Consider the following 14678-nt stretch of genomic DNA (forward strand, 5'->3'; position numbering starts at 1 on the left):
CCTGGTTGTATGCACTTTTCTGCAGATGTGGGAAGGAACACTCTCCTGGCTATGTTCTGTTCTGGGGTACGATGGTATGTTCCACAACTATGGTGCTCTCTGCTGGGAGGCAATAGCGTTGCTGCAGGACCGTTTGCACGGATGTTTACTAGGTGTTGAGTAAGTTTACGCGTTACCTTGATTACAGCGCGGAGTGCCAAACTAAACATTTCTGGGTGTGTGCATCAGGATGTATCCAGGTGAGATAAACATTTAAAAAGTCACACTTGATGAAGCCAACTATACTCCCCAAGTTCAGAATCAGACAGGAATTCCATCACTGCTTTTCCTGGAACTCCAGTTTCCTGAGGGAGCAAGACCGTGGATTTTGTAGTGTTCCATGACTGTGTGAGACAGTCTCCGCACACATCCCTCTCCCCTGCTCTTCTTGGTGTTCTTTCTCTCGCATGAAATGGTAATATTTCAGCATCTGTTAAATCCAAGGTTTGCAGATGCTCTTGTGCTGAACCAGGAGACATGTTTCCTCTCTTCTTCTGGCTGTCTGCCATTTCTCCTTCAGCCAAGCAGCCCGTACATGTCTCCCATAAGAACCCTGAAGACCCTGGATGACAATGGGACCACCACAAGGAGAAGCCTAAATCTTGGAAGCCTTCACCACCTACCCCCATACTATCCTCCACACACAGCACAGTAAACTCAGCAGTAATAAAAACTGCCCCATTTTGTTGAAACACCAAGATTTTTTTTTTTTAAAGTACAAGTCTACACTGACTACTGAGAAGTTACTTTATCTGGCAAAGTTCCCTGTAACACAGCAATCAGCTATTTGTGTAATTTTAGCTCTTTCGTTGTTTTGGTTTTTTGTTTTGTTTTTGTTTTTTCAAAACAGGATTTCTCAGTGTAGCCCTGACCATCCTGGACTAGCTTTGTAGACCAGGCTGGCCTTGAACTCACACCTATCCACCTGCCTCTGCCTCTCAAGTGCTGAAATTACAGGCGTGAACCACCGCGCCCAGCCTATAATTTTAGCTCTTATTTCATACTATTCCCATGACTTTATGAATAGTAAAATTGTCAATGGGTAGCTAATAGGTAAACACTGATGTATTTCCATGTTAATGGTATCACTAGTTCTATAAATCTACAACAATATTGCAAATATATTTATAACAAATGAGTGACAGACAAGCTGAGAAAGCCACTGGCTCACCCTCCAGCTCGAGACCGGCCTGGGCTACACGAGGCCCTGCTCAGTACAAAAAGCCAACAAAGGAAACAAGCAGCTCTGCCGCTGAAGGATAACTAAAAAGAAAAAAGGAATTCAAACAACTTAAAAAACAAACTATCAAACCTGCCACATTTCAACATCAAACCAGTACAACTGCTCCTATTCTGTGTACTGACATATTGACAACTTAACAGACTCCAGTTACTGAAAGCTTGGGTGTTTGCTATGAGCTCTTAGCATTTAATTTACACCCTAACAGCCATTTTACCTGCAGTTCTTAGCTGTGGTACTTGTGGATTTTCCTCTTCAAGTAGTAGGAGAACTTAACACCGAGCCTTACACCCTTTATAATCCTAGCACTGGCAAGGCAGAGCCAGGAGACTCTCTGGGGCTTGCTGTCCAGTCAGTGTACCTAATTAGTGTGTATTTTGATGCTAATCAGTAAAAAGCCATCACCTGGGGAGGGCAAATGAGCTAGGTGTGGCCAAGGTTCCCAGGTTTAGAAAGACAGAATCCTGGGAGGAAGAAGAAAGTCAGAGAGGATAGGGAGAAGAGGAAGGCCGCCATGGGTTAGGTGGAAGAAAAGCACATCGCTGGTGTGGATGGAAGATTCGGCCCAGATAAAGAACATTAGCAAGTATTTGGGATTATGGATGGGAGGTAGCTTGATAGACATGATTAGAAGCAGATGGCATGGATGGGATTGGGGCAGGTATAGGATACCTGCCCCACTATGGGAAGTAGTTTAGAGGATTAATGTCTGCCCTGGCCCAGGTTAACTAAGGCTATTTAAAATATAACAGGTGTCTGTGTCTTCATTGATTGCTAGTGGGTTATACTGAAATAGTAGTAAGTATAAGCCTAATAATAAACATTAGGCTGTACTGATTAATTAAAAACAACAAGTGCCATGCCTCAGAAACCAAGGTGGAGAGCCGAGGATGAAATCCACCATCAACCTCTCACATGCACACACACACACACACACACACACACACACACACACACACATCATGCATGCAAACAACGTGTGCATACATATTACACACACAAACACACATAAACAATCAAAATCAAGAGCTATAGTTAACTAAAAAGCATTTTTAATGCACAAGAGTCTAAGGCTGTTTCACTCTTCAGAAGGACTCTGTGGTCACCTTCATTCTGGCTTTGAGCAGATACGCTGACTGAGGGAAAGCTTATTCATGACTCAGACAATAACTTAAAATCGAGCCAACACCGTACATAGCCACCAAGTCACGGTTCTCAGTGATGCTCTCCTCACTCCCAGGCTTCCCACGCTCCTTCGTCCCTCGCCCAGAGTTCTCCTTTCGAGCTTGACACGCTATGCAATGGTGAGAGCATATGGAGGTACCATCCAGCATCCAGCTGCCCTGAGGCTCAGCACCACTTCTGCCTCAACCCAGAGTCACACGACCAAGTGGATGACCTCAAAATCAAAGTGAAGCAAGCAGAGCGGGCACTCTTCCCCAGCCACTTTCGGGGCTATAAACAGTAATGCTGATACCTACAGAGACAATGGCCGGTGTGGGTCAGAAGCCACCACACTATGGTGGCTGTGAGCTCATTCCAGGAGAAAGCATTACATTAGTTTTGCTTTCTACAACAGCCTGCTGGATGTAATCCCGCCATTTATTTGGGGGGGGGGCGAATCAGTAAGTGACTTAGTATATAGAGACAGAGGAACATGGGGGAGGAAGGCAAAGAAAGCAAGATAAAATGCCACTGAAAAATGGAGAAAACCTTTAAAAGAACCTATAACTACTAAATAAAGAACTTATCCTAAACTATATATACTCAGAGGTGTTGTTGTCAGGTATTATGGTCTTGCTAATTTAAAAAAAGGAAAAAACAGAGAATGCTATATAAATACACAGTACAATTTTGCTGATTAATAGGTCAGGAGCTCCATTGAAAGAAGTCTACCTTTTCATCCCTGTGTTCTGGTATAGTGTGGGGAAGTTAGAAACCCTGGGGAGAGCTTTCCAGAGTTGGGGAGGAAAAAAAAAGTCTGAGGAACAGCAAGAACATTCAAGCAAAAAATATAAAATATGCTGATCAAAGGGGATTTGTGGCTTAACCACTAAGCCATCACTCCAGCCCCGGAATATGATTTTTCTAATCACACAAGCCCAATTCCTTTCTGCCTTCACTTTAAAAATAACCACTATAATCTGGAATTAAGTACCACGGTGGTTTGAGTAAGAATGGCCCCATAGGCTACTGTGTGTTTGAATGTCTGGGTCTTGGTTGGTGGACTATTTAGGAAGGATTAGTGTGGGTGTGGCCTTGCTGGAGGAGCTGTGTCACTGAGGGTGGGCTTGGAGGTTTCAAAAGCCATGAAAGGCCTAATCTCTGTGTGCCTGCCTGCCTGCTTCCCCACCATGGTGGTCACAGAATAACCCTCGGAAACTAAGCAAGCCCTCAGTTAAATAAATGCTTTCTTTATTGTGTGTGGGGGAGGGGGCAGGGGAGAGTTCAGTTTCATATCCTTATTAAAAACAAGCTTGTGGGCTGGTAGGCTGATCATCAAATAAAGACACTTGTGAACCAAAAAATAAAGTAGTTAATTAAATTAAAATTAAAAAATAAATGGTTATGAGAGTACAGGTTAGTAATAAGCATCTGCCAAGCAATGGGTAATGCCCTTGGGTCAATCTTTTTATTACTTTTTTAATTTTTTACATATACATTTATATTATTATGCCTATATAAAATAAACTACATACAGCAAAAGAACCACAGAACATTCAGGAATTACATTCATGTTACAGCCATAGTGTTTTGGCTGTTTTTATTTGGCAACCTTGAAGAAAACATTTTCCTATGTCGGTGAGTCTAAAATTCTGAATGTAGCTCAATATCTATCATATCTCATCTCTACCAACTTAAAACATCTATCCAGACCTAAAGATATCTTAACCCCTAAGCAACTAGGCTTAATTGTGAAACTCAACTATTTGGTCTTCAACGCCATCAGAGACTTGGGAAGGAGTAAAATTAGTAAACAGGAAGTGGAGGGTTAGCAGCTTCCTAATAAGAAGGGGGGAAAAATGGCAGAGACAATTTGCTGCCTGAACAGTCGCCCATAGCTCTCTAAAATGTTGGAGCATCATCTTCAGCCTTCTGGCCCAGTAAATCTGACAGACATATTTGCGAGGCAGGAACTACTGAGGACTCGTTTATCCTGTCTTGGCAGAGTTTGGCCATCTACTTACTCTGCCTGCATCCAAGCTTGCCAAGTTTTAGGCACAATTCTGTCAGTAGTGGAAACGAGGACATTTTGCCCAGTGGCTGGTTTGCCACATTTGAAGCCATCTCCATGAGGAGGTTCATTGATACTCATCATCTTCTTTGAGGTAGGCTGGGTGTTGCCAGGAGTTAAACCTGTCTTGCTGTCGAAAAATCATTAAAACAATATAAACATATTTAAATGCCATATTCTATCGGACTCTGAGGTTTTTTCCAAGACCTTAACTATTTTACCTTTATCTGTCTAAGTTGCTTTGGTCATGGTGTCTCTTTATAGCAATAGAAGACTGACTAAGCACTTCACTTTTCTCAAGTGGAGGGTGACCCTATTTTTTCTGTATTCACCCACAAGAAGGTACAGACAAAGGCAGAAAGGGCTCAGGAAGGGAAGCAGAAACCCTTGTAAAGCAAAGGATGGGCTCCAGAGGCCGAGTGCTCCCCAGGCGTCCTGCATCAGCCGAGCAAGTCCAGCTGTGTGCTTCCTTTTGCTGATGTCCTGCATGCTATTGGTGACAATGATGAGCAGACTCTCCTGGTCCAGTCACCAGACAATGCGCTGAGCACAGTGTCAATCCTGGGCCCAACTCAGGCAGCCGGAGACACCAGAGCATCGGGCACGTCTGAAGTGCGTGTGGGTAAAAGCAGACTTTGCGCAGCTTCTCTGGCATGGACGTGTATAGTTGACCACAGAGAGAGCAAATGGGAGAACTGTGAAACTAAGGAGGGGGACAGACAGACAGACAAACACTCTAGATCTGTGCTGCCAGTGAGGCCTTTTCTCAGGGCTGACTCGGAAGCAGGCACTCAGTCACACAGCAGGTGTCTAGCCTGGTTGTAAGTGACACTAACGAAGCCACAGGCTGCAGACCACAGGCACTGCTCAGTATCCCCTGCTTGGACAGATAGAACTACCCCTAAGCATTAAAGAGATGAGAAGATGGCTTCTGCTCACCCTGCGGGCGGCCATGGCGCTGGTACTTATGCTGAAAAGACCCTACGTCTACATCTGCGTTCTTGCGACCTCGAGTTTGCTAACTAGCCAATCGCAAGCTGAGATTTTCCTTAAAAGAGAAATGAGCCTGACAGCATCCCCTCACCTGGCCATCCTCATTCTACCTTCACAACTATTATCCTCCTTTTAGTCTCTTAAATTGCCCTTTTAATCTCAACATTTATTTCAAGACAAAATGTTTTAAAGAATACGAAGCTACTTCCACCATCAGAAATGTGTGTTATATAAACAGAATGTAGTGTTTTAAGATCTTATACACGATAACTCACGGATCGAACTGGGAAAATGGAGAGTGTTCTCACCACAATTCAATATTAAGTGTCATAGCTTTTTTTCCCTTCCACCAGTAATAGCCTCTAGCAGTGCCAAGCAGTCTCGGCCTTATACTTTGGGGAAAACGAAATTAAAAGGACAATGACACAGTGTAGTGATTTAAGCCAAATTACAGCATCAACAATAAAACTCCATCTACTAACACCAGGGCTGGATGCATGATGCATATTATCAAAGTCAGCCCGGGATGTCTGGGTACCAGATCATATTATGGATCAATTATATGACCAGAGGCCATTTCCCCAGGACAGGTAAGGACAGGTGGGCACAGAAAACAGCATCGAGCTGCAGGCACTGCACCAAAGAAAATGCCTCATGCTTGAACTGTATGTAATGTCTATACAGTTTTATGCAAGAAAATTTTAACACCTCACCCAGGTACCAACTCCGTATACCATATTCCAGCCATCCTTTAATCTATATTCAAGGAAGACATGCAGTATTGTTCCCTCTCATTATACTTTGGTCCCTTCCTGTTTAACATGATCTCTGGTGCTCACTTGTGTCAGACAAGAAGTCGGGCCCCATTCCATCTGGTCACAGAAAACAACGCAGCAGAGACAAGAAAGAGCCAATCCAAAGCTGCTCTGACACTGATGACAGACCCAGGACTCTGGCCTAAGAGCCTGAGCCTCTAACTCCATAGCCTCCCCCCGCCAAAAAAAAGAAAAGAAAGAAAGAAAAAGAAAAGAAAAGCCTCAGCCTAGAACACCCGTAAATACTGCCCTTGCCTCATACAGTCACTCTTTGCTGCACGGCCCATATCTCCCTTGACTTTGAGGCCCAAATACCAGAAAACAAAGTCACAAAAGTGAGTGAGGGGAGGTATTGGCAGTTCTTCTTGGCTCAGGGGACAGACAGCACTTTGAAAATGTTAGTTACAACAGGCTTCCTTAGAAACACAAAACTTCTCTCAAGGAAAGAGAAACCCCATGAATGTGAGCTCAAGGCAGCTCTAGCAACTGTGTGAACCAGGAGAGCTTGAGGATTCCTCACTGAGCAGAGCTGCAGGGCTGTCTGAGGCAGGGAGATGTTAGGCTCACGATCAGATGAAACTGCTGAAGGGAGTGTGAATGCAAGTGTGAATGCTGACTTCTAAAATCCTGCTACTGTCTGTGGGGGCGGCCAGCAGGGTCAGCAGGCCCAGGGTCAGCAGCCCCACTACTTCAGAATCTCCAGTTTAACAAAACTGTCAGGCAGTCAACACACAGTAATCCAATGGCTGTGTGGCCCAGCACCAACACCTTGCTTCCTTCCTCCATGGTCAAAGCCCCACTATTTGGAAACAGGAACGGGGGATGCCACTGAAAGCCCTATCAAGAAGCGGCCCTGGAGAGCAGGCAAACTCAAGACAATCAGCTTCTGTCCGAAGCAGGCAGCTCCAATTAGTGCAACTGAAAAGCAGAGACTAGACAGGCCTCAGACAAGGGTCCCAGACCCTCACAGCCCGCAAGTGTGCAGGGCAGGCTCTCACACTGCCTCTCACAGGCCGCAGGCTTTGTGACTTTATTTATCTACTCAGTTGCCTTGGAAACTTGTATTGATGCAATTTTATCTTCCAAAAAATAATCATAAATAAAAGGAAAAGGAAGCGCATTGAGATCTGCCCGTCTGGAAATGGCCTGAGCCCCTGTTCCTGTCGGTCATCACAACAGTGACCTTGTTTTACTGTGTCATCTGGCAAGGCTTTTATGACCTTAAAGAACAGCCCACCCTCCCCCCAGCCCACCCATGCTCCATGCTACCTTCTCTGTGCACGGAGGGCGGTTCGTGCCCCATCCCATGTGTCTGCCTCCCCCACTGCAGCATGCTACAGTCCCTAGCAGACAAAAGAAGGCAAGGCTCTCCCAGGAGGGTTTCAGACTTGGCATTTCTTAAACAGCCTCAGGGAACTTACAAAGGGAGGGGCATGAAGCATTATGCCCTGACACCGACGTCAGGCACACTTAGCTTCCTCTGTCAACATGCTGAGGGTTAGAAATGAACATACAGAAGAGGCATGTAGCTCTCTCTCTCCTAGCTAAAATGAAAGTGCTGTCCTGAGAACTGCTGAGCCAGGAAGCAGCCAGCCCTGCCAAGCTCCCAGGTATCCCCAGGCAGGTAACCCGGAACTAATCACTTGCTTTCCTTTCGAGTAATTTCTGGGCCCCTATTTAATTTCCCCTTTCCAATTCTAATTTCAAATTTGCCTTTTATTTTCTCAGACTTTGACACTTCAGTTTCATGTAACACAGTCATCACTTCTCTACAGAATTAACTGGCAGCGTTGTCACTTTCTTTTTTAGTAACTCAGGTTACTTGTAAGACAAGAAGTCATTTCTATCATGTAGGCCATAGTACAGTCTTACAGGCACTTCTGGCCAGGCCACGCCCTATCCCAACGCAAGTGTAAAAAAAGAAAAAGTCTGCTCGAGACTACAACTCCTCGGGGAGGGAGGAGTCACTTCTCTCGGGGCCGCCATCATGTAGCTTACATCTGATGGTTGGCATCAAAGTTAACCTGGGAGAACCACTGGCAAATGGCTACTACATCAGAGACAGAAGCCGGAAAGTACAGAAACACAGGCCATAAAAGTTGGGGTAGGGGGATACCACAAGCTAGTCCTAAGAGGGCAGGCTAGGGGAGAGGGAAGGGCACAGGAGCTAACGCGGAGGCTATGAGCCCTAAGTATTGTCAACGTCAGCTGTCGCTATCGGAATGTCAGTTCTGCTCCCAGCCTTCATGTAAAGTCCTCTTTGCCTGAGCTGTCTTTTGTTCTGTGATGTATAAGCCTTGTTTGTACATTCAAAGGAATAGCTTCCATGGAAAATAAAAGATGCTATGTCAATGAAACACAGCCAAAGAACAGCTCCCAACTTAGAGAATGAAATAGGTGAGAGCGATTTAAGAGGTGTTAAAAGAGAGAGGGGTCGGTTTTCTTCACTGCTGTAACAACAGTCCAGTTATAAATATAGTACCTGGGGCTATGTCTGTGAAAGAGAGAGGCTGAACCATGACAGACAGACAGACAGACAGACAGACAGACAGACAGAAGGTGGATGATAGATAATTAGGTAGGTAGGTAGGTAGACAGACAGACAGACAGACAATAGGTGGATGATAGATAATTAGGTAGACAGACAGACAGACAATAGGTGGATGATAGATGATTAGGTAGGTAGACAGACAGATAGACAGACAGACAGACAGACAATAGGTGGATGATAGATAATTAGGTAGGTAGGTAGGTAGGTAGACAGACAGACAGACAGACAGACAATAGGTGGATGATAGATAATTAGGTAGGTAGACAGAAGACAGACAGACAGACAGACAGATGGGTGGGTGATAGGTAGGTGGACGATTGAGTTCATTCTGGCCATATTGGGCCCTAGCCTGAGGGGACTGGCTACACGGGTCCTTATACAGTTGAATCCTGTCTCTGGAGAGGATCGCACCAGAAGCTTCCATCCATCCATCCCTCCGCAATGAACAGCAGTGGGGCTGGAAAGGACTCCAACCACACTCCACTTCAAAACCAGAGGTGTCTGGAAAGAATGTAATAGCAAAATCTGACATTCAAAATAAACTCACAAATTAGCCTCATGAATGCAGGAAGGCAAAACCTGATTAAAACGACAGAAGACGGCCGGCTCCCCGGCACCTCAGTCTGCTGGGGGACAGCACACTAAGCCATCATCATCAGGAGACAGCAACCTGTCCCTGGGGCGTGGCTTCTGTACACCAGCATCTGAGGTGTTCTCCATCAGCTCTCAATGCCAGGTACCACAGAATGAGTGAGTGCTGCCCATGGTCACCTGTAACCCTAGTGTTTGGGAGGCTGAGGCAAGAGAAATTGGCAGTTTACACAGCGAGTAGCAGGCCTAATGGTTACATAGTAAGTAAGACTTTGACTCAAACTGAACCAAACCGAGCAAGACAGGTCACATGGTCTCCAGCCAAATTGAGAGGTGACGACTGAAGCCACTTTTAAAAGTTACAAAAAACAGTTTTGGTAAATGTTTGAAGTTAACCAAACTATTTAAAGCGTTATTGGCCAAGCATGGCGAGACATACCTGGGTCCTCCTACTAAGGGGGCCGAGGGAGGGGGATTGCAAATTCAATGGCAGCCTGAGCTACCAAGTGAGACCTTGTCTCAAAAAAAAAAAACATAAAATTTAAATCTCATTAATCTCATTAATTTCTACGCCCTCCCCAAAAAAAGGGTACACACAGCTTTCCCATAACCAGAAAAGGCATCTCCAACAACCTGTATACACTCTTTTTTATGACACACGCCCCCAGCATCAAGGCTAAGTGGGGTCTACTTACCGTTCCTTGACACGTCCAGTTCCACCAGCTGCATGAAGTTTGCAATCTCGGGAGGGAGGCGCTGGATTTCATTGTCGCTGAGCCCAAGCTTCCGCAGTTTGACTAGCTGAAAAAATTGCTGAAAGGGAAAATGACCTCGCGTAAGTTTCATATGCATCCGCATGCCCTTTGGGCTGGCAGGACATTTCAGCTTTGCCATTTAGAGCTAGTGAAGTCTGTACTGACAGCAGGTTCCTGATCTGTTTAGGAAACAGAGCATATGAAATGTCTTCATATTTGAATATAAAATATAAGAATATAAACATAAAAGTATCTTCATATACAAAGGACCTTTTGGGACGTACAATATTTGTGAATTCCTATCCATCTCTAAGTCTTTAAAAATAAAAATGTTTAAAAAGCGAATAAGCAACTTCAAGAGAATAGATTGCCACATCTACTACTTATCAAAATATTAAAACTATGATATTAAATACATGTAAACATAAGAATAACATATTTTAGAAGAATTTTAATTAAAATTGTTTATATAAAATTAACACAGTAATTTGATTTATTATAGATGTAATATCTCACATTTGTGCAGCAAGTAAAATATATATATATATTCTAAACCAGGTACAGTGGCACATGCTTTTAATCCAAGCACTCTGAAGGCAGAGACAGGAAGATCTCTTGAGTTGAAGGCCAGCCTGGTCTACAAAGTGAGTCCAGGACAGCCGAGGCTACCCTGTCTTGAAAAACCAAACCAATAAAAAAATATTCTAACCAGGCATCAAAAGTCTGCACTGGATCCAACTGCCTGCAGCAGCCTGAATAGGCACAGAGTCTATCTTCCACACCCTTCAACAACTACTAAAATTAATAGAGACGAACATAAATATAAAAATATGCAATAAGCCTATGAAGACTACTAACATAAAAGCAAGAAGGAAACTAGATAGTTATGCAACAAAATCCTTAAAGCCAAAAAGGGGGATAAATAATAATAAAGTTTTAAAAAGGAAAAAAACTGAGCTGTGCCATAAGTGGCCATAAAGAAACCAAGTCAAGTATCTCTAAAGGAAGGAAAAGTGATTGAAAATTCATTTTTAGGAAGGAGTTAAATTTTTGTCTTTTCTTCTCTGCCCTTAGGCAGAAACCTAACTAAAAGCATGGGGGCTTTCAGGACAAGAATAAGGCCACCCTAAGTTAAAAACCCAACTTAGGGCTATCGGCGAGAGCTCAGCCTCTTGTCTGGGGCAACCAGGACCCCAGGCACAGGCACAGAGCAGAGATACCAAGCACCCTGCAGAGAGCTGACATGATAACCCCCTAGCCCAGCGCACATACACACATACACACACACACACACACACACACAGGTTCTGCACATGCTCATCTCTCCCACCCCAGCACACACACACACACACACACACACACACACACACACAAAGTTCTGCACACACTCATCTCTCTCACCCCAGCACACACACACACACACACACACACACACACACACACACACACACGTTTTGCACACGCTCATCTCTCCCACATTCCTAGGACCTGGATCTTTAATTTAAACCGAGTCCAGACTCTCTAGATAGCTTTAAAAAAAAAAGCCTAGACCATATACAAGAAGCCAACTGTGGGTGCACACACATGAAGAACTACACAACACACACACACACACACACACACACACACACACACACACACACACATATGAAAACTCTTCAGGGAACCAGAGAAAACTTTATCTGCTAAAATGCATTGCATGGGGTGGGGAGGAATGGGGACACACACCAAGCTGAAACTGTATTTTAGCAAGTCAGGAAAATTCTGAATTTAAAATGCTGTAGTCTCCACAAAAGAAACTAAGCTAAGTAAAGGAAATTAACAAACTTCCTCAGAAGTTGGGCAAAACTGAGAGATGGCAAAATGGGAGGCGGGAGAAACAGGAAAACTAAACAGTTCTCCAAGTAATGATCCGTGTGGTAACACGGAGTTCAGACACCTGAAGCTGCACAGCATGGCTTCCTGGCTCCCAAGGACACATCATCAGGACAACACGGCTGAGTTATGGCTCAGGTCTGAAACACTCACTCCCTAGCTGGTGCTGCATATGGAAGCTTCAGCAGGTGGCAACCTGGCTGGGGAAAGAGTACCACCATCACTCCGTGGCTATTGCTCAGATCCAGGCTTCATCTCCCGCTCTCTGAATACTGGTCCAGGACGATGTGAACAGCACCCCCCTCCCCCCGCCCCGTGCTTCCATGAATCCATCTCTTCCCACTGCCATGCCCTCCCTGGAACTGGAACTGTTAGCCAAAATAAATCTTTCCCCACTGTTTCTGTGGGTTGTTCTGACCGCAATCATGCAAAATAACCAATACAGAACGAATGAAAAAAAAAAAAAGACACAATTAAGGAATGTTGTAAACTCAGAACTGTAATCTTTAAACTTCTAAAAATGAGAGGAATAAACGGGAAAACCTAACACGGACATGAATGCAGAGTGTACTGGGCACGACACAAACCTCAAGTAGAAAGTCAGGGACAGGCTGCCTTTGAAAAGACAAGACGCTCTATGAAAAACTTGCTTTTCCCACACTTTCCCCAGAAGTCTATCAAAATGTGGATGTAAATGTAAAAGAATGATAAGATATTCAGGACACAGAACCAACAAAACTCAGAAAGGCAAAAGAAACCCCCAGAACAAAACATCAGAGATCGCCATATGGCCTGAGCCAGGAGCCCTGAGAACAGCCAGTCTCTCTACACAGAAGCCAAATGTATAGGCTCCCAGATGGGAGTTTCGGGAGAATGCACTAAAGCATCTCTGCTCAGGGCTTACCTGACGTGGTAGGAAGTACAAAGAAGACTGCAACTCCCTGAATATTCAGTGATAAACCGGAAACAGGAATGTACTTGTTTGCAACAAAACAAGTAAAGAAGGATGGGTTAATTCCAGGAAATGTATAGCAAAAGAAGAGAAAAATCATAATATAAAATGTAAGGGTTAGCTAGGAAGCATATACACCAGTCACAACAGTATTATACCATCTATATTGATTAAATCATTATGTCAGTATTAGAAGGGCAAGAAGCTAAAAGGGTTGAACTGTCAACTTCCACTAAAGGGCGTCAGCCACCGGGTGGGACGTAATCCAGCTGGAAAATGGCAAACAAGCCACTGGCCGCATGGAAGCACACCTATAGAAACGCTGCAGGGCAGGAGGTCCGCAAAGGCCCAGGGACGGAGATGTGGAAGGGAAGAGACCCGTACTCTTCATTGAGTGGCTCGCGGCTGACTAGAATTGTGAAATGGTTGCATAGATTACATTGTCAAAAGTAGAAAGTGAACTGACAAAGGAGAAAGCCTATACCAGGATGACAGAATGCTCCGAATGTTGATTAGAAGATGCTAGTGTTTACTAGTTGTATCTTCTCCTTTTATTGGTTAAAAAAAAAAAAAGAACTAATATTTTTACAATAATGCAAAGAGGCACTGCCTATAAAAAGTGGGCAACACACTAAAGACAAATGTTTCTCAAGTCAGCTCTCCTCACGCTAAAATTCAATAGCAAAAATAAGCATAATGCACAAATACATCTTTGCATTATGATACTAAAATTAAAACCAGGAAGCACATTGTGAATAACAAAACAGGCTCAGAAGCTGCTAAATAATTATGCAAATAATAAAAATGATTATTATAAACACAGTACAACTTGGAAAGGGTTGACAAGGCAAGGAGAAAGTCAAACCAAAGCTTCGGGTTCTCTGTAAAAGCCATGCTGACTACGGGAGGGAGACTACACCGAGAGAACATTGGTGGGTGGAAGTAGATCACACTTAGGTCAGGTGACAAAAAAAAAAAAAATACAGATTACCTAAATGAACTGTGAATCTGCACAAATGGTTCTCCTAATTGGACGTACAGGATAATGAAGAAGATGCTCAGCGGGTGCTAACCCTTGAGATTTCTTTAACCATCAGTTGAGATTTGTTTTTAAAGAACGGCAATCCCTTTATATTACTTGCACTAAAGCGCTGGCAAACACAAGAGACGTTGAAGAGAGTCACATATTTGAATAACTGAGCAGATGCCGATTGTTCAAAGAGTCTGACAGCTTCATAATACATCTATGTGTTTACTCGGGCATGAAAAGCTTACTTTGTTTTCCAAGAAAAAAGAGTAATAGCAAAAGTACAAAAGCCATCACCGATTCCATGTATCCAGGGCCCATTTGTATATAACACAAGAAATCAGGTAAATCGGGTGCTCGGGTCTGCAGTCAGTAACAAGAACGACAGCCTTCAAATCCCCACGTCTAATAGAGGTCACAACAAGCAAATAGATGTAGGGTTTTTTTTTCCACAGGTTGAAAGCATCCTCACCTACAGCCTGTGCCAAGTATTGCGTTGGTCAACATGAAAAGGCACATAATAACTGTAAAAGTACAGCATGCTATGGCCTCCAAACGAGCCCAGTGACTCTGTAGTCCTTTCCTGCATTAGGCTGATGGACGTT

At 44.0% G+C, this 14678-nt stretch overlaps 1 protein-coding gene across 1 annotated transcript in view; it reads right to left on the bottom strand.

The window, feature by feature from the left end:
* Lrrc1 (leucine rich repeat containing 1) overlaps positions 1-14678 on the bottom strand; it is a 130160-nt gene that overhangs the window by 70722 nt on the left and 44760 nt on the right. Inside the window, exon 2 of the mRNA XM_051140113.1 lies at positions 10160-10277. Coding sequence (XP_050996070.1) covers positions 10160-10277 — 118 coding nt within the window. The remainder of the gene's footprint in view (positions 1-10159; positions 10278-14678) is intronic.

Source organism: Acomys russatus, chromosome 32, assembly GCF_903995435.1.
Source record: "Acomys russatus chromosome 32, mAcoRus1.1, whole genome shotgun sequence".
NCBI classification, from domain to species: domain Eukaryota; kingdom Metazoa; phylum Chordata; class Mammalia; order Rodentia; family Muridae; genus Acomys; species Acomys russatus.